At 36.0% G+C, this 25,383-nt stretch overlaps 1 protein-coding gene across 1 annotated transcript; it reads right to left on the bottom strand.

Moving 5' to 3' along the window:
- Positions 1 to 3,351: 3,351 nt before the first annotated feature.
- LOC103490480 (uncharacterized GPI-anchored protein At4g28100-like) lies at positions 3,352 to 4,988 on the bottom strand. The gene is made up of 2 exons (XM_008450004.3): positions 4,006 to 4,988; positions 3,352 to 3,897 (listed from the first exon to the last, which is right to left on the bottom strand). The coding sequence occupies exons 1-2, from the start codon at positions 4,576 to 4,578 to the stop codon at positions 3,559 to 3,561; spliced, it is 912 nt and encodes a 303-aa protein (XP_008448226.2). The 5' UTR covers positions 4,579 to 4,988; the 3' UTR covers positions 3,352 to 3,558.
- Positions 4,989 to 25,383: the final 20,395 nt, after the last annotated feature.

Genomic DNA, 25,383 nt, shown 5'->3' with positions numbered 1-25,383 from the left:
CCACTAAGTTCAATATGCTCCTTTTACGCATTGGCCAGCTTCATTCTGGCATTGGGTCTTTTTCTACATAGTTACCTTTACTCATTATGTACACATTATAGCTAGCTCATTTATAGGAATAAGACTAATGGTTTATTAGCATACAAGCATTCATTCACCAAAAATGAAAACTTCAACATGAACATAACATACAAGCTTTTTTTAGAACTCAAACTTTCTTATAAACGTTGACCTGAAATATAACTTTGTCCATCTTTCTTTTTCTTTTTCTATTAGTTGATTGTTAAAGGAAAACGTTGAATAGGAAAATATTTGTAATTCCAGATTTAGTATTTTTTTCATATTTGCAAAATATCAAACATGAGTGATACACATATAAAATAGCATATTCAAATTGCTATCTGTTGTTATTTCTCATTTTAAGATTAAGAGTTTATGTTTTACAAATTTGATAAAACAAGATTTATCAAACGAGCTTTAACGTTTTTTATTAAATTTTTTATTATAATTGAAATAAAATTTGGTTGGATATTATTTACTATAATGATTACTTCTTCTAATATTTTATTAAACAAACGAAATAGTGATTAAAGTGCTAAAAATGTGTTTAAAACATCACTATGCTTCAAAACAAAAGCTAACTTAGTATTGATCTATCAATCACCGTTTAAAAAGAAAATAGGAAGAATAGGGCCTTCCCAGGATGCACCTTTCTTGATGCATCCTAACAGTAATTTAACATATATTGTTATGTGATATTTTTAGAATGGGGTTTTTATAAAAATATAACAAACCGACAAAATATTTACACTTTATAGAATAATTTCAAAAATAGAAAAAGTTTACAGACCCAAAATGAAAAATATAAAAAATGTCTCATCAACAACGTGCGTAACATATTGATAGCTTAGATTTGACTATTGTTTGGCACACTATCGTTTAGAGGCATTTTTTTTTCAACATCCTTTATATTTTTACCCGATTTTAAACAACCAAATAACAATTTAGAAAAAAAATATAAAAAATAGATATTTTATATTTAGTACGCAATCTTGAACTTTAAAAAAGTTATAAAAGAAGAGGAGAAAAACGATGAAAAGAAAAAAAAATAGTAAAAGAGAAAGAGAAGAAAGACGACGAAAATAAAGAGCAAACTTGAAATATTAAAAAAAATGACCAATTTGTAAATATTTAACTGGTTTATTACGTTTATACAAATTTTAAAAACTATTTTTTCTAATTATTTTTCTCGGTGAAACTCAATTATTGCTCATTTTGAAACTTATCGGAATTTAAGAATACTTAATTTTTTTAAAAAAAAATAAAGGTAAAAATTCCAAACTAAGCTCAGTCATCCGAAAAGAAAAAAAAGTATTTTTTGGATGGCTAATAATTATTAAACGAAAAAACTCATTTGTGTTCCATTTAACTTTAATAGATATTTGTATTAATTATATCAATATAAAACTTAATGGCATGTTTGGGGAAGAGTTATAAAAGGGAAGATTAGGTTATGTAACTCAACTCTCTTTTAGGAAAAGAGTTATTATAACTCTAGTTTTACCCTCAATCCTTTCTAGTCTTTCCTTAATTCAATTTTTTTTATTTATAATTTCTATATTTATGTATTTTGTTAATTTAAATATTTTTATTTTAAAAATACAACTTATTTTTAAGTTATGAATTTGGTACACATATATTATTAAAATTTTAATTTCTTTCTTACGATTAAAATTTTAATTTAATTACCTTCAACCAACTTTATATCCGAATTCGTATCAATAAATTTGTGAAATTAATTTTGATATCAATCTCAATCTCATTGTATTTTGTTAATTAACTTAAATTTCTAAGGAATGTCAACTCAGTAAAAAAATGGTAAAAAATTAATAAACTACCCTCAATTGATTACAACAGTATTCAAACTATAAGGAATATTTGATTAAATAAAAAATTAGTGGAGTTGTAGTTTCAACAAACCTATTATTTAGAGGTGGTTTATTTATATTTTTCTACTTTCATAACGTTATTTTGGTTATTAAGTTAAGCTTTGTTAAATTAATATAACAAATGTTTTATTATAAAGATGGTAGGTTCGTGAATTTTTCACCGATAATTGTTGCAGAATGATTAAAATAAATATTTTGACAGTATATAAATCATTGTTAAAAAGAATAAAAACTAAAGTTAATATTTTAAAAGTATACTAAAATAAATTGAAGAAAAACCTAAAATTAGATCCATCGTAATTTTCCGCTAGAAAACGAATCTAGAGTTGATAAAAGCCTTGATTGTTATTTTTTGTTTGTGCTACTTCTCATATCCTTTTTTGCACTTATTTACTTGTTTACGGTTGCCTGTCACATTAATAAAAATCAATTTATTGAAACGTAACGTATACTTACAAAATGTTGAAAATGAAAGTTGTATTAAATAAATTAAAATAAATTGTTTTACGAAACTAGGACAATTTGCTAAATTAAATATACGAAATTCGTGTATTAGATTTAAAATATGAATTTTTTTAAAAAAAATTATTTGTATGTACGATTACTTAAAAAATGTTGAAAACGAATGTCGTATTTAAAAAAATTAAAGCAAACCCTTTTACGAAAACTATGACGATTTGGTAAATTAAATAAACGAATTTGTGTATTGGATTTATAATATGAATTATATATAAATAATTTCCATAACACTACATAACTCTTCTCCCAAATACATTTGATCATAATATCTCTATCTACATAATCCTTCTCTAAACACATCTTATCATATCACTTCTTTCACAATCTTATTATAAAACTTTTTTCATAACTTTTCCCTCAAACACATCTTATCATAACCCTAGATTTATCATAACCCAATCCTTTTCTCAAACAGTCTCTAAATTTGAAGTGAATTTGAAGTGAAGCAGTTCAGAAATTCATTAGTAATGATCCTTTGTAGTTATTTCCTTGAATTTCATTCAAGGTTAATTGGTTAGGATAGTAAGAAAATTCACAAAAAGAAAAGAGAAAAAAATTCAATCGAGAAGGAAAAATAGATTAAGACCATCAAATAAAAACTTGCGCTACCCATGAAGTTTTAATGAAGAGTTTAGTTGATTGATCAACAAAAGATTAAAATTTTAATTGATTCAGTGTTGGTTGAAATTTCAAATGGCACAATGACAACGTTTAGAATTATGAATTATTGAACCTTTCTAATTTTTAATTTATCCTACATGACTCCCGAGTTATTGACTTTTCAGAAACAATTATATACATGACAGATGGACCCAATCATTGTGGACATTTGGAACATTTGTTCAACTCCAACACCAAATGGGATATTTGAGAGAGACAATAATGAAACTAAATGAACTGACCATATAAAATTCATATTCATATACCAAATTGAATTCAAATCATAAAGAAAAGAAAAAAAAAAGAAAAAAAAAATAAACAAAAGTATTTACCGCTGTATCAAGAATTTACGGTAGGGTATAAAAGGCAGACAAAATCAACAGCTTCACGTGACACGATGTGGGCTTACCCTCCAAAACAGTCCAACAAACTACGGCCATACTTTTACTAAGAACAGGCAAACAAAAGGCGTTAGCACTAAGCGAAAAAATGAAAACATAAAAATGGAGGGTTGTGAGTGTGAAATTGAATGTGCGTCATCAAATTGAAGAGAATCAACAGCCAGTGGCATGTTCTCTTGATCTGGGCTGCACATGGAATTGTGAGGCGGATGGGCACTGTACATAATTGCTCTCAAAACCGCCGAAACCGTCGGAATGTACGCCGTTTTGTTACGAGCAAGCAACCATGTGAGACCCATCAATTGGCAGTCTCTGTTGAACATTTTTCTTGCTCTTGCCGTCGTGCTCCTATCTCCAGCCCCCTTTACCTAATTCCCAATACAATTCATAATTCTTAACCAATAACGCAATGTTCAGTAACCCATTGTATAAAAGTCTGGATTAGTTTTTTTTTTTTTTTTTTTTTTTTTTTGTACCTTTTGAAGTGCGCCAAGGCATTTAGTGCAACCAGAGTAAGAGGCATTACGACAATTCGTCTCCAAATCACGAACCGCCGTTGTCGGGGATGCATTTTGGAAGCCGGAGAGATTGAATGCGGCAGGACAAGACAAGGAACTTATCTGATGGAGTCGAATTCCACAGAAGCACAAAACGGCGTCACAGCTGGAATTCGGCTGGGGAATTCTGATATTGCGCCTCACCAATGAGCTCTGAAGTGATTCTGCGCATTTCTGGGAATCGTCTGGCATCAATGGCAGATCGATTTCGGCTGATGGAGCTGGAGCCGACACTTCCAACGCCGTCCTAGCGTGAGCCGCGAATAGCCATGCGGCTAGCACTGGACAGCACCGGCTCCGGTCTAGGTTCCCATTGCAGGCTTGACTCACTCCCCCGAATAGCTCGTCCGATAAGTCCAACCGGCAGGCTTGATTTTCGGTTTCTACTGGGAAGGCCGGAACAGAGAATTGCCCTCGTACGACCACAGCAACGGAAATCGGGAACAGAGTCGTTGAAATAAGGAGTGTTGCAATTGCAAGTATGGAGATCATATTTTAAAATTCGTTTGTTGGGTTTTGAATTTGAAGTATAGACTATTTGAGAAAACGAAAATTAAAGCTCATTTGACTAAAAAGGGGGATCAAATTTTATAAATTGGGAGGTATAGAAATGAAATGAAGTTGGTATGGTCTGAAAGATGGTCACGGAGATAAAGAAAACAGGATTCGACCACATGGGGTCTCAACATCTTCTAAAGTGAGATAGAAAGAGAAACAAAGGGTTATAAATTGCCGCGGCCATTTCAGGACAAGTTTTATAATACATTTATTTTACCTAATTGTAATTGGAATTGATTTATTAGCACTTCTCTTTGGTATTCTAACTGGATGGATTGTAGAGTGAGAAAAAAAAAGAGAGAGAGAGAGATTCGTTTTGGTGGATTCGAGAGTGTGTGTAAGAAAAAGAGATTTGGCAGTTTGTTTTGTAATGTTTTTTTTGGTATATATTGTAATGACCATTGGATAAATAAACTTTACGTTTGTATAAGAAGTCATCAAATTGCCTATGTGTTTGGTGGAAGTCTTACTTTTTGAACCATTTGGAACTGTGGTGGAGTAAAAGTACCTAAACCAAACCCAACACATGGTTCATTTTCTTCTGTTGATGATGTTTAATTAGTGTATTGATTTTGTATTAGCTAACAGAGAAGAAATAAATGGTATGAGCATCTGATCCAGTTAGAGAAATGACAAATATAAATTCCAATTTCAAGTTCGAAATGAGAGAGAGAAATTGAGAATACTTGGACGAGAGAAACAACAAACATTTACATTAATGGAGTTACCTTAAAAGACAAACCCAAAACGTCAATCAAGTAGAAATAATTCCAACAAAAAGTTGCCTTTTAGAAAAGGTTTTGTCTCTTTCTGACCCCACATTCTCCACAGGAAAGAAGGGCCCCTTCGTCTCTATAAATTGCATTCCCACACGGAAAGAAAGCTCTTTCTTTTTTCCCCCATAACTACTCACCTTTGTCACCCATGCATTATTGTTTCAAATTTCAATCATTTTTTTTTTTGTCGAACATTTGAATGCGAACTGGATTTCCTTTTTTTCTCTCTCTCTCTCTTTTTTTTTTTAATATAACAAATTTAACTAAGTAGTATACGAATTTCAACATTTGATCTCATGTAAATCCCGAAGTTTGAATCCTAAGAAACTTGAGTCTTCTAAAGAGCTTGGAATGTTAGATTTTGGGTAAAACTAAGATGGGAAAATAAACTTAAGAAATGTCAATTTATGTGTGTCATAGTAGGTGGGAAGAAGTAAAACTATGTTAAGGATGGTTACAAAATCATGAATGTTAAGATGGAAAAAGAGGACTTTTTGGCTAAGTCTGAACAAGGTGTTTTGGGCTTGGTAGGCAGCCAAAAGTGCAGTAATTTACCTCTTTAAAGGTTGTAAGGTGTGATGGACAAATGTAGGCTGCCAAAGACAAATGTGATGTGTGGCTGAGAAGCAGGGACAGATTTATTAAGGGGACAACAGAAGCACGTGCCGCCCTCACATTATCAATTTTTATATTTTTAATATTAATTTTGAGGTGTTATATTACAATATATATTAAATAATGTTTTATGTTTACTAAACTCTGGTTTTGGTGTAGTGGTTGTCCCCACTTTGTAACAATTAAGTTAAAGGTTTGAATTTTATTTATTGAAATTATTTTTATAAAATAATTTTTATTCTAAATATCTATAATTTTGTTTCCCAAATATCAAATTTGTTTTTAAATTGCACAAAATATATTTTATTCCAAACATGATTAATTTTCTTTTCGCAAATATCTTTCTAAATTTCAATAATATTATTCCTTCAAAAAATAATTTTTATTTCAAATATCAATAATTTTCTTTCCCCAAATATCAAATTTCTTCCTAAATTGTCACAAAATATATTTTATTTCAAACATCATTAATTTTCTTTCTCTAAATATCAAATATCTTTTCAAATTTCAATAATTTTATTTTTCCAAATGTCAATTTTATTAACAAATTTCAATAATGTCATAAAAGGAAGATAATTTATTAATAAGAGGAAAAAAACCTAACTAAGATAAAACCCTAACTTATTTTCTATAGCAGCCGTCATTTGTTATATAAAAAATATTTAGAAAAAAATGCAACAAAGTCGGTGATCAACTTTCACTCTTTCAATAATATTCCATGAAAAAGGTATTATTCTTTTTTTTTTATGTAACGACCCAACTCTTTATACTAAGTTGAGGTCATTACTAAAAAGAAACAATAACAAGAGACACTTTCTTGAAAAGAGGAAGACTAATTTTTCATTAAAAACAGAATACTGAAACACTGATACATAGACGCGGAAGCAAAACTGAGTTCCCATATGGTATGTCACGCGGATCCTTCTCTGTTGCTCGCCAGCTTTCCTCTACCTTTACCTTTGCCTGAAATATTAAACATAGAAATAGTAAATATAAACATATACTCAGTAAGAGATCCACTACTAGTCTCGCTAGATGTTTGTTAACTTTCCATTAGAGTCCTGTAGAGTAGTACCTCTAAACTGGCACGTTCACGAACACATGCAATCTATAATCCCGTAGGAACATATATGGTCTTCGGTGAACCCAAAGGAACACTTAGGACAAATTGGTCTTTAGTGGACCCAGAGGAAACACTAAGAAAATTGGGCTGTGAGTGACTTCGTCGAGTCACTCCTATACATATCATCTCATACTAGAATGGTGATCCCGTCAGACTACACAATCATAAAAATGTGGTGATCCCGAGGGACACTCATGTGGGTAGGACTCTAATAAACAAAGTTAACAGAATGCTCATCCATAGCATGTGACATATCATAAACATCATAAACATGACATGAATATTAATCTTAACGTCCTTAATCATGTGATTAATATATCATGCGATTAATATATCATGCATCACTATCAACATAAATTAGTCATCAAAATAATGTCAGACATCATCATCATCAATCATCAACATCAACATATTATGCATTTTAGCTACATCAATTTATAATGAAAAATTACATGCAAGCTCTTAACTTCAGTGAGAAGGTCTAGTAGAAAAATCTCTTAGATTTTATTCAAACAAAGTACTCCCTAGCTGACAGTAAAAATTATCCAATTACTTTGATCCTAATCATAAAAGGCAATTTCAGTATCTTAATTAATGAAATTAGCAATTGACTTTCATCTAAAAGAAATTCAAATTAATTAACTTTTAAAAAAATGGTTGAAACCAATTCAACTTTGATTGGAAAAAATACAAGATTTAAATCTTCAAAAATTAGCCAATTGAAAACCTCAAATAGATCCAAATTAAATTAACAAATTATTGATTTAATTATCTTGGCCTACCAAACTTAACCAGAAGATGTTGAAAAATTCTCTTAACATTGATGAGAAAAATTCACCACTTTAAATCTTTAAGTTTTGTCAAAGGGACCAATCACAACTAAAATTGGTGAGGCAGCGGCAGTAAAGGGTTATCTTAGTGAAGAGTTTTTTTTTTTTTCATTCTTTTCAACGTAAGAATTTTAATGTTATTTATAGACACAAATAATAACAATAATATTTATTATTATTATTATTATTATTTCCTTTTAAGATATATATATATATATATATATATATATATATATATATATATATATATATATATATAATACCAAAGTATATACATATATCTTTATTTCCATTATCTTTCCTAAATAAATTCCTTAAATGCATAAAATCTCATACATTTATAACCATTAATAATAATAATACTTCTTTATTATTATATTTTTCTTTCACCAAAATCTATAATAAACATATATATTTATTTAAACTATCATTCTCTCTTCTAAATAAATATATCTTTTCTCGTCCAATCAAATCAATCATCTCCCTCCTCATGGATTATCTTCTTTTCCAAATAATTATAATTATATTCCATCATATAATTAAATTTACTTTTCTATATTAATTATTTACACAAAACTAAATAATTAATATCATATTTCACCAAAAATCTAGATTATTAATTAATATATACATCGATATATATATATATATATGTATGTATATACTCAATTAAATCAAATTCCACCAAAATCAACTTTTCCTTCCAAAATCTCAAATTAACTTAAATCCTCAATTCTTTTAATCAATCAAATATTTTTCAATAAATCACTCATAAAATTCCAACATCAATTATATTAACCATTAAATTGTGGCTCCAAACATTAATACAACACCCAAATAATTTAACATAATTAATAAAAACTTCTCAAAGATTTGGGATGTTACGTTCCTTTTTCCTAATAATTATATTTCAATATATAATTATTAATTTTCCTTTTAAATAAATCTAATCTCTTCTCTTTCCTTATTTACCCAATCATAACAACTTCTCTCTAGAATCAATATTTATCTTTCTTCAAATAAATAATTATGTTCCATAATAATTAATTATTATTTATCTTTCTCCAAAAAAATTAATTATCTTCAACAATAATTAATTATTATTTATATTTCTCCAAATAATTATCTTTTCTTTAAATAATTATATTTCAACAAATATAACTATCTTTTCCTTTCCCATAATAATTATACATACATACATATATATATATATATATATATATATATATATATATATATTTCCACATATACATGTAATTATCAAATCTCCAACAAACTTTTCATTCTACAATTTAATTAAATAACATCCATCATTATTTAATTTAGTTCAACTTCAACAACACTAAAAATCTATAACTTTACTTAATCCTCTTAATTTTGGGAGCGTTACATTTTTTTTTCTTTTTTTGATGTAATTTTTACATCTATATTACTTATGTATATATTTATTTAATTAAATTTTAGAATTAAAGGCTACAAGATATTTTTTTTTTTCCATTCACCATTAGAATATACCTACCATATCAATTCAATCTTGTCATTTGACTTTGTTTTCAATATGCATCTCATGAAAAATATATTGGGAATCACAAATGACTTGTCTTAAGTCTTACAAAGAAAAAATTAAGATATTGTGAATGCAATGAATTTAGTCAAAGTTTGTAAAGGTAGACTGCAAGCAATGAGAGAATCTGGTTGCGATTCATTATTGGAAAGAGTTTCTAATTTCTGCAATAATCATGACATTGAAGATAGTTCGAGGATGAAAAAGTAAAAAATCTTAACCAATTACAAATTTGCATCATTATCATGCTGAAGTCTTCTATGTTATTGATATGCAACTTCAAGAGTTGAATAATCGTTTTACTGAATCAAGTACTGAATTGCTTCTCTATATGACTTGTTTGAATTCGAGTAATTCATTTGATGCTTTTGATAGACAACAACTTAGTTGACTTGCTCAGTTTTATCCAACAGACTTTTTAGCTATAACTTCATAATTACATTACTGATATGTGTACAAAGTTTGTTGAACTAAAAAACATTGGTGATATGGCTGTGAAAATGGTTGTTACGAAAAGAGATAAGGTTTATCCATTAGTTTATTGGTTGCTTACATTGGCATTGATTTTACCGGTTGCAACAACTACTGTAGAGAGAACATTTTCTACTATGAATATTGTGAAGACTCGACTGTGTAATTGAATGGGAGATTAATGGATGAATGATTGTCTTATAGCTTATATTAAGAAAGATTTATTGATAACTTAGATAATAAACTTATCATGGATCCATGAAAAATCGTAGAGGACAATTGTAATATGTATTAAATTAATTAATCTTTGAAGCTATTAATATATTTTTTTTACATTTTTTTGTGTCCTTATTATATAGTGTCTCCCTATACAAAATTTTTGGATCCCCTACTGCCAAAAAGGTATTGATAACCTCTAAGTGTGTTTGGCGAGATGATCATGGCTTGGAGTTGCAGGCTTGTCTATAGAGATTACTTGGGTGGTGAAGAATTTCATTAGGTGTTTTGCTTAGGCAACCTAGGGGCCGGCAAGAGGGCATTGTTATTTAAAGGTTAGTGAGGCCTATACAAGATGATGTTAGACGAGAAGGCATGTGAGCTTGCGGCTAAGTGCAAAGGAGGTTAGCAAGACATTCAAAGGCTTAAGGTATTTGTTTAGGTGTTTGAGTGAAGTTGGGTGAGATTGTAAGTCAGTTGAGTGCTTTCAACGTGTTCTTCGCATACTTAAGTTAAATTTTGGCAAGCTAGAGGTGTCAAGAAATTCTCATGCAAGACTCACTATAAATAGGTCACTTCGTAAGAGAATTTCTCTCACTTTACTCGGGTTTTTTGATTCTAACTACTTTTATAAGTTTTCAAATTGAGTCTAGTTTCTAAGTTGGGGCTGCTGATCAATTTTGATGCAAGAAAACAATGTTCATTCTATACACCAAGTTACCTATGGTCAATGTGCACAGAGTTTCAAGGGTATAGGGCTATGCTGACCACGCTTAGTCGCTACCACCGAGTTCAGGCAAGATAGTACCGATTATATTTTGTTATCTTGACTGAGTTCAGGCGTGATAACATAATGACCAAGTTATTAGGCCAGGTGGTTTTAAATCATCAAGCTAAAGTGACCAAGTTCAAGGTATAGAATAAACAGATATAAAATAGACAATTATTTAAAGGTAGAAATACTTTACCAAACAAAATGATTTAAGAAATCTTTGATATACATTATGCTTCATAAATTATTTATTAAAAAGGATAGGCTTTAAGTTAAATTATTTCAAAATCATGTTTGTTAAGACCTATCACTCACTCGGCTATTTAGCTCACCCTTTCCAAATGATTTCCACTTTTCAGAAAGAGTTTGTGATTCACAAGCCTGACTCGTTGTCACCAGTCTGTTGTATGAGTTTGTTATTATGTTTTGTTATTTTTTTAGTATTTTAAGTCTCTAGCCACCTAATTTTATCCTACATTTTTTATAAAAAAAAACATATTAATTATAATAATGGTAAAGATTTTTTATTTGTTCATTTTGTTAAAAAAAAAGAAAAAAATGTAAACTTTATTTTTGTAATAATATAAACTTTTACGATAATTGTTATTATTATTATTTTAAAATCTTTTATTAAAAGGGAAAATAAAAACCATTAATGAGAATATCTACTATTTAAAAAAGAAATCAAATCAATTTTGACTTATCACTTTAGGAAAAAAAACAAATTAATTTATTTATACAAAATCTTTTTTTGATTTATCATATTAGGAAAAAACATATAAATTTATTTTGAACAAAATCTTTCAATATAACATTTTTAATATGTTAGAAAAAAGAAATTTAATAAAATTACATAATATCTATTTTGATTTTATACTTATAAATTTTTCTAATTTGTGGTGCACACTGGATCTATAAATAGGGACCTTTGGTCAGTTTGTTTTACAATCTCTACGAGAGAAATTTTGGCTTCGAGAGAATCCTAAAAAAAAAATTGTTTAGAGAGAACTTCTACGAAAAAAATCTTTGAAAAAACATATTCCTCTGCAAAGGTGGGTTCTTACCGTTTTTTCTTTATTGTTTTTATTTTTATCTTCATATTGTCTCATTTTTTACCCTAAATCTAATCGCATAACGAAGAAAAACTTAGTTAGAGGTTGCGTTAGATAGGGTTTACTCCCATTGATCCACACCTCATATAACAAGTAATTATTTTCGAGATTGAAACCTTATTTTTTTTTTGTTCTCTCTTTTTAAACGTAAAGAGAAAGAAAAAAATGTATAAAAAAATTTCTTATGTTTTTGTTATTCTTCTATAAAAGAAAAACTCTTTAACCTTTTTCATCTCTCTAAAAAAAATAAATAAGAATGAATATATTATTATCATTTATGTATTTAATTCTTTTTCTTTTATGTTTTCTATTTATTTATTTATTTATAATTTTTAAACTTATTATTATTATTATTGATAATAATGATAATTATTCTCATCATCATCATGTTGTTGTTGATGTTGTTGTTATTATTATTATTATTATTATTTAAAAATTATTATTCATATTATTCATATTATTATTATTATTACTACTATTATTATTATTCATGTTGTTGTTGTTGTTGATGATTTAAACATAAAACTATTTTAAACTTATAAGCAACGCCTACGTATTGTAACGCCCCGAATTTTCGAGGTAAACTTTTCTTACGTTTTATATAATTTTTCGGAAATGTTAAATTTTGGAGTAATTTCTAAAATTCTGATATTTGTAAATTTATATAATAATAATATAATAGTAATTATATTATTATTATTATTATTATTTATTATAACCTTTATATATAATTAATATTAATATTATCTTTTATTATTATTAGTAGTATTATTATTATTGTTATTAATTAATTATTAAAAGTTAATGTATATATATATATAATAATATTTTATATATTATTATTAATTAAAAGTTATATATATATATAATAATAATTTTTTTTTTATAAATTGAACCCTAAAACGCGCGCGAGCCCCCCCATCCATCTTTTTTCGTTTCGTCTTCCTCGCGCGCCGCAGCCATCTCTCTCTCCTTCCGTTTCAGCGCCGCCATCCACCATCTCTTCTCCGTGCTCGCCGTTGCCTCCATCCCCATCAAACCGTCGCGTTTCGTTCCTGTTTCCATCTCTGGCGTCAGCAACGTCTTCGAATTCAGCTTTTTCATCCGCGGCGGCTCCCTCCCATTTCGGATCTCCTCTCGGTTTCAAATCGTCCGATCGTGTCCGCCGTCAAGCCGTCGTCCTCCACCGCGTGAAAACAGAGCAGTCGTCGGACTCCTCCCAGCCGCGACACATCCCCGTCGTCGAACGCCCGAAGGTTGTCGTTGAGGTTGCCCGTTTTCGAGCCGACCCGACCCGAAAACCCGAATAAAATCTGACCCGTGTTTCAAGCTGCGAGCCGAGCCGCGAACCGAGTTAAGCCGTGAGCTGCGAGCCGAGCCGAGAACCAAGCCGAGTTAAGCCGAGCCGAGCCGAGTGAGCCGAGCCGCGAGCCGCGAGCCAAGCCGAGAACCAAGCCGAGTTAAGTCGAGCCGAGCCGAGCTGAGCCGAGGCCAAGCCGAGCCGAGCCGAGTTGAGCCGAGCTGTGAGCCGAGGCCAAGCCGAGCCGAGCCGAGAGTGAGCCGAGGCCAAGCCGAGCCGAGCCGAGAGTGAGCCAAGCCGAGCCGAGCCACCTAAGCCTTCCTTCCTCCACTCCGGGTCACGGTGAGTTTTCGGTAAGGTTTGTTTTGATGAATTCCCTAATGTTGCTGCATCCGATTCGAGTTTGAATATTTGAAATAAGATCTGGTCCTACATTTTATCCCTTGAAGGTATTAAGGAGTTGACGTTCGAGTTTTCGGGTTCCGCGGCAGGCTTGGTTGGAGATAGCTTTCTTTTCCTTGGGTAAGTCAACGGATGTTGCTTAGGACCATTTAAAATGACTTCAACTAGTATCATCGATTAAAACCTTCGTGTTTTCGTTTAGGTGGATCCGTTGAGCGTGGACTCGATCGAGGGGCATAACCAAGTTTCAGGTAAGGGTTTTCCTACTACTGGACCTCAGATCGAGGCTGGAAACGTAGTAATCCACAGGGGATTACACGTTAGTGACTGTACTGAATAACTGTATGTGTGTTGACTGTTAAGCACTGTTATTATATTTTGTCTGATGTAAAGGTACTATGACTGCTAATTCTAGATTGGGATTTTATGTTGATGGACCTTGAAGTTACGGTTCAGTATGTAGTAATCATTGGTTTGGATGTTGATCATGGAGTTTGGACGGGGAAGGACAGTGAGTCCGGTTTTGGTTGGTTAGTTGATTGGTTCTCGGGTTTTCCCTAATGGTGTGCGAATTGGTGACGCGTATAGCAACTGAGGGTGTAGTTGTTTAAACCTATACTATCTGACTGACAAAGCCTATGGCGGAACTGTAATATGAATGTCGTTGGGGTGTGACTGTTGTAGACGGTTTAGTATGGACTGAGGGGTAACGGTTAGCTTCATCTATGGGTAGTGTGCCTTACGGATATGTGCATCCTTCGGGAGCACTAGACTGATATGTGCATCCTTCGGGAGCACTAGACTGATGTGTGCATCCTTCGGGAGCACTAGACTGATATGTGCATCCTTCGGGAGCACTAGACTTATAGGTGCATCCTTCGGGAGCACTAGACTGATGTGTGCATCCTTCGGGAGCAGTAGACTGATATGTGCATCCTTCGGGAGCACTAGACTGATATGTGCGTTCTACGGAACCACTAGACTGTTATGTAGGGTACCCCCGAATAGGAAGTTAACTGTTGTCCCCTAACGGGCCCAGTAGTGGGTCCCTTACTGGGTATGTTTATACTCACCCTTTTCTCTTCTTTAACTTTTCAGGTAAGGGCACAGCGAGGGGCAGACCGATGAGAGGGAGGAAGGATGCGTGAAGGCCATATGGACGCGTCTTGTTTTCTTATTGCTTCCGCTGATGTTTTTTTTTTTTTGTTAGAATATGTGGTTTTGTGATTTTGAGTTGATGACCTAAGTTGTTTTATTTGAAACTTTCGTGACTGTGATTTAAAATAGGGCCCGATACTGTTTTTTGTAATATTTCTAACGTTTTAAGATATCGTAACCGGTCCGTTATGAATTTTATGTTGTGTGGTCGAGTTTTGGTATTGAGTAGTGACCTCAGCTTAGTCCGGAAAGTTGGGTCGTTACAGTTGGTATCAGAGCCTAAGTTTTAGGTTCTGTAGACTGACTTATAATGTGAGTCTGTGTTTTGTGTCCTTATGGCTAAAACGATCCTTGCCACTCGTCAGGTACGCTCTCATGAAAGTATATGTATAACTCTATATGCATTACCTTACCTAAGTTAAACTGCAAAGTTAATTACCATTTATGACTAAAGGGATCACTGGTGGTTGTTAAGGAAATGCCGCCAAGGAGAGGTGCACGTAGGGGTGGCCGAGGAGGCCGAGGAAGAGGAGCAGGACGCGTTCAGCCTGAGGTGCAGCCCGAAGCCAAAGCCACTGACCCGGCTGCGCCAGTTACTCATGCGGATCTAGCTGCCATGGAGCAGAGGTTTAGACATTTGATTATGCAGATGCGGGAGCAGCAGCAGCCTGCCCCGCCAGCTCCAGCACCAGCTCCTGCTCCAGCTCCGGCTCCAGTACCAGTTGCGCCCCAGGTTGTGCCGGATCAGTTGTCAGCAGAGGCTAAGCACCTAAGGGATTTCAGGAAGTATAATCCCACGACATTCAATGGGTCTTTGGAGGACCCCACCAGGGCTCAGCTGTGGTTATCGTCTTTGGAGACCATATTCCGATACATGAAATGCCCTGAGGATCAGAAAGTTCAGTGTGCTGTTTTTATGTTGACTGACAGAGGTACTGCATGGTGGGAGACTACAGAGAGAATGCTAGGTGGTGATGTGAGTCAGATCACGTGGCAACAGTTTAAGGAGAGTTTCTATGCGAAATTCTTCTCTGCTAGTTTGAGAGATGCCAAGCGGCAGGAGTTCCTGAACTTAGAGCAGGGTGACATGACAGTGGAGCAGTATGATGCGGAGTTTGACATGTTATCCCGCTTCGCTCCCGAGATGATAGCATCCGAGGCGGCCAGAGCTGATAAGTTTGTTAGAGACCTCCGACTAGACATTCAGGGTTTGGTCCGAGCTTTCCGACCCGCTACTCATGCCGATGCACTGCGCCTGACAGTGGATCTCAGTTTACAAGAGAGGGCTAACTCGTCTAAGACCGCTGGTAGAGGTTCAACATCGGGACAGAAGAGGAAGGCTGAGCAGCAGCCTGTTCCAGTGCCACAGCGGAACTTCAGGTCAGGTGGCGAGTTTCGCCGCTTCCAGCAGAAACCTTTTGAGGTAGGGGAAGCTGCCAGAGGGAAGCCGTTGTGTACCACTTGTGGAAAGCACCATCTGGGCCGTTGCTTATTCGGGACCAGGACTTGCTTTAAGTGTAGGCAAGAGGGTCATACAGCTGATAGATGCCCGTTGAGACTTACGGGGAACGCGCAGAATCAGGGAGCAGGTGCTCCACATCAGGGTAGGGTATTTGCTACCAACAAGACTGAGGCTGAGAGGGCAGGCACGGTGGTGACAGGTACGCTTCCAGTATTGAGGCATTACGCCTTAGTTTTGTTTGATTCGGGATCGTCACATTCTTTTATCTCTTCCGCATTTGTGTTGCATGCCCGCTTAGAGGTAGAGCCCTTACACCATGTTCTATCAGTATCTACTCCTTCCGGGGAGTGATGTTGTCGAAGGAAAGGGTGAAAGCATGCCAGATTGAGATAGCAGGCCATGTGATTGAAGTAACGCTGTTAGTTCTGGATATGCTCGACTTTGATGTAATCCTGGGTATGGATTGGTTGGCCGCTAACCACGCCAGCATAGATTGTTCCCGTAAGGAGGTAACGTTTAACCCTCCCTCGATGGCCAGTTTTAAATTTAAGGGAGGAGGGTCAAGGTCGTTGCCTCAGGTAATCTCAGCCATCAGGGCCAGTAAACTGCTCAGTCAGGGTACTTGGGGTATCTTAGCGAGCGTGGTGGATACTAGAGAGGTCGATGTATCCCTGTCATCAGAACCGGTGGTGAGGGACTATCCGGATGTCTTTCCTGAAGAACTTCCAGGGTTACCTCCTCACAGAGAGGTTGAGTTTGCCATAGAGTTGGAGCCGGGCACGGTTCCTATATCCAGAGCCCCTTACAGAATGGCCCCCGCAGAGCTGAAAGAACTGAAGGTGCAGTTGCAAGAATTGCTTGATAAGGGATTCATTCGACCGAGCGTGTCACCTTGGGGTGCGCAAGTTTTATTTGTTAAGAAGAAGGATGGATCGATGCGTCTATGCATTGACTATAGGGAGTTGAACAAGGTAACCGTAAAGAACAGATATCCCTTGCCCAGGATCGACGATCTATTTGACCAGTTATAGGGAGCCACAGTGTTCTCTAAGATTGATCTTCGGTCGGGATACCATCAGCTGAGGATTAAGGATGGGGATGTACCGAAGACAGCATTTCGTTCCAGATATGGACACTACGAGTTTATTGTGATGTCTTTTGGTTTGACGAATGCTCCGACAGTGTTTATGGACTTGATGAACAGAGTGTTTAGGGAGTTCCTAGATACTTTTGTGATCGTGTTTATCGACGATATCTTGATATACTCCAAGACGGAGGCCGAACATGAGGAGCATTTACGTATAGTTCTGCAAACACTTCGGGATAATAAGTTGTATGCAAAGTTCTCGAAATGCGAGTTTTGCCTGAAGCAGGTGTCTTTTCTGGGCCACGTGGTTTCTAAGGCTGGAGTCTCTGTGGATCCAGCTAAGATAGAGGCAGTCACCGGTTGGACCGACCTTCCACAGTCAGTGAGGTTCGTAGCTTTCTGGGTTTAGCAGGTTATTATCGACGGTTTGTGGAGAACTTTTCTCGTATAGCTACTCCTCTCACTCAGTTGACCAGGAATGGAGCTCCTTTTGTTTGGAGCAAGGCGTGTGAGGATAGTTTCCAGAACCTTAAACAGAAGCTAGTTACCGCACCGGTTCTTACTGTACCTGATGGTTCTGGCAATTTCGTGATTTATAGTGATGCTTCCAAGAAGGGTTTGGGTTGTGTTTTGATGCAACAGGGTAAGGTGGTCGCTTATGCGTCTCGTCAGTTGAAGAGTCATGAGCAGAACTACCCTACGCATGATTTAGAGTTGGCAGCGGTGGTTTTTGCTTTGAAAATATGGAGGCATTACTTATATGGTGAAAAGATACAGATATTCACGGATCATAAGAGTTTGAAATACTTCTTTACTCAGAAAGAATTGAATATGAGACATCGAAGGTGGCTTGAGTTAGTGAAGGATTACGATTGTGAGATACTGTATCATCCAGGCAAGGCAAATGTGGTAGCTGATGCTCTTAGTAGAAAGGTATCACATTCAGCAGCACTTATTACCCGACAGGCCCCATTGCATTGGGATCTCGAGCGGGCTGAGATTGCAGTGTCAGTGGGGGCAGTCACTATGCAGTTAGCCCAGTTGACGGTGCAGCCGACTTTGAGGCAAAGGATCATTGGTGCTCAGAGTAACGATCCTTATTTGGTTGAGAAACGTGGCCTAGCAGAGGCAGGGCAAGCGGAGGGGTTCTCCCTATCCTCTGATGGTGGACTTGTGTTTGAGAGACGCCTCTGTGTGCCGTCAGATAGTGCGATTAAGACAGAATTATTATCTGAGGCTCACAGTTCCCCATTTTCCATGCACCCGGGTAGTACGAAGATGTATCAGGACCTGAAGCGGGTTTATTGGTGGTGTAACATGAAGAGGGAGGTAGCAGAATTTGTTAGTAGATGCTTGGTGTGTCAGCAGGTTAAGGCACCAAGGCAGAAACCAGCGGGTTTATTACAACCCTTGAGCATACCGGAATGGAAGTGGGAAAACGTATCCATGGATTTCATTACAGGACTGCCGAGAACTCTGAGGGGTTTTACAGTGATTTGGGTTGTGGTGGACAGGCTTACCAAATCAGCGCACTTCGTTCCGGGTAAATCCACCTATACTGCTAGTAAGTGGGCACAGCTGTACATGTCGGAGATAGTGAGATTACATGGAGTGCCAGTGTCGATTGTTTCTGATAGAGATGCCCGTTTCACTTCCAAATTCTGGAAGGGTTTGCAGACGGCTATGGGAACGAGGTTAGACTTTAGTACAGCTTTCCATCCACAGACTGACGGTCAGACTGAGCGTCGGAACCAAGTTTTAGAGGATATGTTGCGGGCGTGTGCATTGGAATTTCCAGGTAGCTGGGACTCCCATTTGCATTTGATGGAATTTGCTTATAATAACAGTTATCAGGCTACTATTGGCATGGCACCATTTGAGGCCTTGTACGGCAAATGTTGTAGATCCCCAGTTTGCTGGGGTGAGGTGGGTGAGCAGAGATTGATGGGTCCTGAGTTAGTTCAGTCTACTAACGAAGCGATATTGAAGATTAGATCACGCATGCATACCGCTCAGAGTAGGCAGAAGAGTTATGCAGATGTGAGGCGGAAGGACCTTGAGTTTGAGGTAGGGGACAAGATGTTCTTAAAGGTAGCACCTATGAGAGGTGTCTTGCGATTCGAAAGGAGGGGAAAGCTGAGTCCCCGTTTTGTTGGGCCGTTTAAGATTCTGGAGCGGATTGGCCCTGTGGCTTATCGCTTGGCGTTGCCACCATCACTCTCGACAGTTCACGATGTGTTTCATGTCTCTATGTTGAGGAAGTACGTGCCAGATCCATCCCATGTAGTGGATTACGAGCCACTAGAGATTGATGAAAACTTGAGCTATACTGAACAACCCGTTGAGGTGCTTGCTAGAGAGGTGAAGACGTTGAGGAATAAAGAAATTCCTCTGGTTAAAGTCTTATGGCGGAATCACCGGGTGGAAGAGGCTACATGAGAGCGAGAAGACGACATGAGGTCCCGATATCCAGAACTGTTCGAGGAATAAAACTTTCGAGGACGAAAGTTCCCTAAGGAGGGAAGAATGTAACGCCCCGAATTTTCGAGGTAAACTTTTCTTACGTTTTATATAATTTTTCGGGAATGTTAAATTTTGGAGTAATTTCTGAAATTCTGAATTAATATTTGTAAATTTATATAATAATAATATAATAGTAATTATATTATTATTAATATTATTTATTATAACCTTTATATATAATTAATATTAATATTATCTTTTATTATTATTATTAGTATTATTATTATTGTTATTAATTAATTATTAAAAGTTAATGTATATATATATATATAATAATAATATTTTATATATTATTATTAATTAAAAGTTATATATATATATATAATAATAATAATAATTTTTTTTTATAAATTGAACCCTAAAACGCGCGCGAGCCCCCCCCCCCCCATCCATCTTTTTTCATTTCGTCTTCCTCGTGCGCTGCAGCCATCTCTCTCTCCTTCCGTTTCAGCGCCGCCGTCACCATCTCTTCTCCGTGCACGCCGTCGCCTCCATCCCCATCAAACCGTCGCGTTCCGTCCCTGTTTCCATCTCTGGCGTCGGCAACGTCTTCGAATTCAGCATTTTCGTCCGCGGCGGCTCCCTCCCATTTCGGATCTCCTCTCGGTTTCAAATCGTCCGATCGTGTCCGCCGTCAAGCCGTCGTCCTCCGCCGCGTGAAAACAGAGCAGTCGTCGGACTCCTCCCAGCCGCGACACATCCCCGTCGTCGAACGCCCGAAGGTTGTCGTTGAGGTTGCCCGTTTTCAAGCCGACCCGACCCGAAAACCCGAATAAAATCTGACCCGTGTTTCAAGCTGCGAGCCGAGCCGCGAACTGAGTTAAGCCGCGAGCCGCGAGCCAAGCCGAGAACCAAGCCGAGTTAAGCCGAGCCGAGCCGAGTGAGCCGAGCCGCGAGCCGCGAGCCAAGCCGAGAACCAAGCCGAGTTAAGCCGAGCCGAGCCGAGCTGAGCCGAGGCCAAGCCGAGCCGAGCCGAGAGTGAGCCGAGCTGTGAGCCGAGGCCAAGTCGAGCCGAGCCGAGAGTGAGCCAAGCCGAGCCGAGCCACCTAAGCCTTCCTTCCTCTACTCCGGGTCACGGTGAGTTTTCGGTAAGGATTGTTTTGATGAATTCCCTATTGTTGCTGCATCCGATTCGAGTTTGAATATTTGAAATAAGATCTGGTCCTACCTTTTATCCCTTGAAGGTATTAAGGAGTTGACGTTCGAGTTTTCGGGTTCCGCGGCAGGCTTGGTTGGAGATAGCTTTCTTTTCCTTGGGTAAGTCAACGGATGTTGCTTAGGACCATTTAAAATGACTTCAACTAGTATCATCGATTAAAACCTTCGTGTTTTCGTTTAGGTGGATCCGTTGAGCGTGGACTCGATCGAGGGGCATAACCAAGTTTTAGGTAAGGGTTTTCCTACTACTGGACCTCGGATCGAGGCTGGAAACGTAGTAATCCACAGGGGATTACACGTTAGTGACTGTACTGAATAACTGTATGTGTGTTGACTGTTAAGCACTGTTATTATATTTTGTCTGATGTAAAGGTACTATGACTGCTAATTGTAGATTGGGATTTTATATTGATGGACCTTGAAGTTACGATTCAGTATGTAGTAATCATTGGTTTGGATGTTGATCATGGAGTTTGGACGGGGAAGGACAGTGAGTCCGGTTTTGGTTGGTTAGTTGATTGGGTCTCGGGTTTTCCGTAATGGTGTGCGAATTGGTGACGCGTATAGCAACTGAGGGTGTAGTTGTTTAAACCTATACTATCTGACTGACAAAGCCTATGGTGGAACTGTAATATGAATGTCGTTGGGGTGTGACTGTTGTAGACGGTTTAGTATAGACTGAGGGGTAACGGTTAGCTTCATCTATGGGGTAGTGTGCCTTACGGATATGTGCATCCTTCGGGAGCACTAGACTGATATGTGCATCCTTCGGGAGCACTAGACTGATGTGTGCATCCTTCGGGAGCACTAGACTGATATGTGCATCCTTCGGGAGCACTAGACTGATATGTGCATTCTACGGAACCACTAGACTGTTATGTAGGGTACCCCCGAATAGGAAGTTAACTGTTGTCCCCTAACGGGCCCAGTAGTGGGTCCCTTACTGGGTATGTTTATACTCACCCTTTTCTCTTCTTTAACTTTTCAGGTAAGGGCACAGCGAGGGGCAGACCGACGAGAGGCAGGAAGGATGCGTGAAGGCCATATGGACTCGTCTGGTTTTCTTATTGCTTCCGCTGATGTTTTTTTTTTGTTAGAATATGTGGTTTTGTGATTTTGAGTTGATGACCTGAGTTTTTTTATTTGAAACTTTTGTGACTGTGATTTAAAATAGGGCCCGATACTGTTTTTTGTAATATTTCTAACGTTTTAAGAAATCGTAACCGGTTCGTTATGAATTTTATGTTGTGTGGTCGAGTTTTGGTATTGAGTAGTGACCTCAGCTTAGTCCGGAAAGTTGGGTCGTTACACGTATAGCCGTCAGTTTCTCTACCTTTACTTAATTCGAATAATACAATTTATTCCATCATTATGTTATAAGTTAATCTTCGTGGGGATGGAGAGGAACCTAATAGACCTATAGATCATGGACTCCAACGATTCGAGATTAATTGGCTAAACTCTTTAGACCAAGCTAATCAACATTTGTTAACTAACGGGTCATTCGTTAGCTAATCAACATAATTAGACATTTAAATCAAGGTGAAACTTTGACTTGAAATACCTTTACTTAATTCGAATAATACAATTTATTCCATCATAATGTTATAAGTTAATCTTCGTGGGGATGGAGAGGAACCTAATGGACCTATAGATCATGGACTCCAACGATTCGAGATTAACTGGCTAAACTTTTTAGACCAAGCTAATCAACATTTGTTAACTAACGGGTCATTCGTTAGCTAATCAACATAATTAGACATTTAAATCAAGGTGAAACTTTGACTTGAAATACCTTTACTTAATTCGAATAATACAATTTATTCCATCATAATGTTATAAGTTAATCTTCGTGGGGATGGAGAGGAACCTAATGGACCTATAGATCATGGACTCCAACGATTCGAGATTAACTGGCTAAACTTTTTAGACCAAGCTAATCAACATTTGTTAACTAACGGGTCATTCGTTAGCTAATCAACATAATTAGACATTTAAATCAAGGTGAAACTTTGACTTTTTCAAGTCAAAGTCAACATTTTGACCTTTTATCATTTTGTTCGTCTTGACTAATTTTGACCTTCCTAGCATGAATCCACATTTATTTTTTTTTTCGAAAAAATCTCATTTGAATATAAGGCCGGTTAAAGTTTGACTTTTCAAAGTTAAAATGAATACTTTCGCTTTTCACAACTTTGATAATTTCCATCAATTCTGAGCTTCTTAATATGAATTCTTATTCATATTTTTGATATTTAAGTCCCTTTTAAATATAAAGCTCTATTTTAAACTTATAACCGTCACCTACATATATTCGTTAGTTTCTCTCTCTTTACTTATTTCGAACAATTCGAATTATTCCATCATAATGTTCTAAGTTGAATCCTTATGAGCACGTAAAGGAACCTAATAGACCTATAGATCATAGGCTCCAACAATCTAAGATTAACTGACTAAACTATTTAGACCAAGCTAATCAACATGTTATGCCCCCTCCCGAACCACTTACTATCTTACCTTAGAAGACAACATGGACGACTGACATCATTCTCCTCTAACGACACCTCCGGACTCTACTAAACTATTGAACTTGATAAACATGTTAATCTTATATATAAAATATTTTATATAAAACACAACATATCGAGACTTAGATAACACATAGACATACATGAAGTGCAACCCTAAAATTGTCACACCCTCTCTTGAAGTACCTGCTAGCTTAGCCCGAAAGATGGGGTGAAGCCGACTAACATCGCTCTCCTCTAACGATACCTGACGACTCTGTTAAACTCTTAAGCCTGATAAACAAGCTAATCTTGTATATAAACTATTTTACATACAACACAACACAGTGAAACATAGACCAATCATATACATACATGTAGTAAAGCCTTTAAATAACCGATTAGCAAGTAAACCTGATGGAGACATCATAACCAAACACATAACCAACAAAGGTTTACACAACTGAAGCGCCTAGAGCATACACAAACTGTAGAGTATCTATATCTTATAAAGACACATACAACATAACAAAACATACTCTATGTATAACTCCAACCACATGGAAAGTTTGAGTTTAACAAACTAAGGCAGTCTAACTCCAACCATAACAAAAAACATAACCAAAAAAGGTTTAGTAGACTAAGGCAGTCTATCAAACATTGGGAGCTTGATCTCTACCTAGAAAGTAGAAGAAAACAATTTGGAAGAGTAAGCTATAAAGCTCAATCAACGACACCGTTTAATATTGTAAATTTAAAGATTAAAGCACGTAAAAACTTTACACATATAAATCTGTTTAATCAAGTTGTAAATATAAATGTATAATAATAATAAAATCTTTCTCAAATACTTAGGGTGTACATCATTGAAATCTAGCAAGACATGTTAAGTTGTTGGGACAATTATTGACCTATTTATTTGTACACTATTCTCAATCTATAGTATACATACATTCATTATTTTGATATTTTTGTGTAGTATATGAAAGAAGACTCCTATACGAACCCAATCCAATGAAAATCACTTAAAATGAAGTTCAAACGAAGGAGAACGACCAATTTGAAGTTTAGGGACAAATTGGTAAATATTCAAAGAGTCGTGACACGCTTCAGCCATCCACACATGTGAACGATCCAGACCTCACCAATTTGAACCACAAGCAAAGCGTTCATTTTCCGAATTTTTCAAAGCAAAAATGGTATCATTTTGATCTATGCCAGCACCTCACCGTCATGTGTTCAAATCCCACCAGACGCAAGATTAAAATCAAGTTTTTTCGTCCGCGCGCGTTGATCTGCCTCTGCCTCCCCCCATGCCACGTGTCGCTTCTTGATCGCTTGCGCCTCTCCCACCACCCGAGTTCGATCCTTAAAAGCTGCAAATTATTTTGTGAAGAATATTTCAATGGCAATTTGGTAAATATCTTGCAACTATCCGAAAATTAACCAAATTTTTCGTCAATTGGAGTGCGGGATTGGTTTTGAAGTCACGATTTCGAACCTCATGAACGGGTTATTTCCAAATATTTTCTATATATATATATCCATTTTCCCCCCAAATTCATCTTAATTCATCAACAATTCAACATTTTCTCTCAAATAAATCTCAAACTCTCTCAAAAATCAAAATCCCGAAATTACTCTTCCATTCTGCTTTTTTTTC

Source organism: Cucumis melo, chromosome 11 (assembly GCF_025177605.1).
Source record: "Cucumis melo cultivar AY chromosome 11, USDA_Cmelo_AY_1.0, whole genome shotgun sequence".
Lineage (NCBI taxonomy): Eukaryota > Viridiplantae > Streptophyta > Magnoliopsida > Cucurbitales > Cucurbitaceae > Cucumis > Cucumis melo.
This window is presented reverse-complemented; position numbering and strand designations above follow the sequence as displayed.

What these genes read in the sequence shown, in the direction of transcription:
- LOC103490480 (XM_008450004.3), bottom strand. Translation starts at nt 4,578, where the DNA reads ATGATCTCCATACTTGCAATTGCAACACTCCTTATTTCAACGACTCTG. An exon ending in GCCTTGGCGCACTTCAAAAG is followed by an intron (nt 3,898 to 4,005) that starts GTACAAAAAAAA and finishes ATTGGGAATTAG; the next exon opens with GTAAAGGGGGCTGGAGATAG.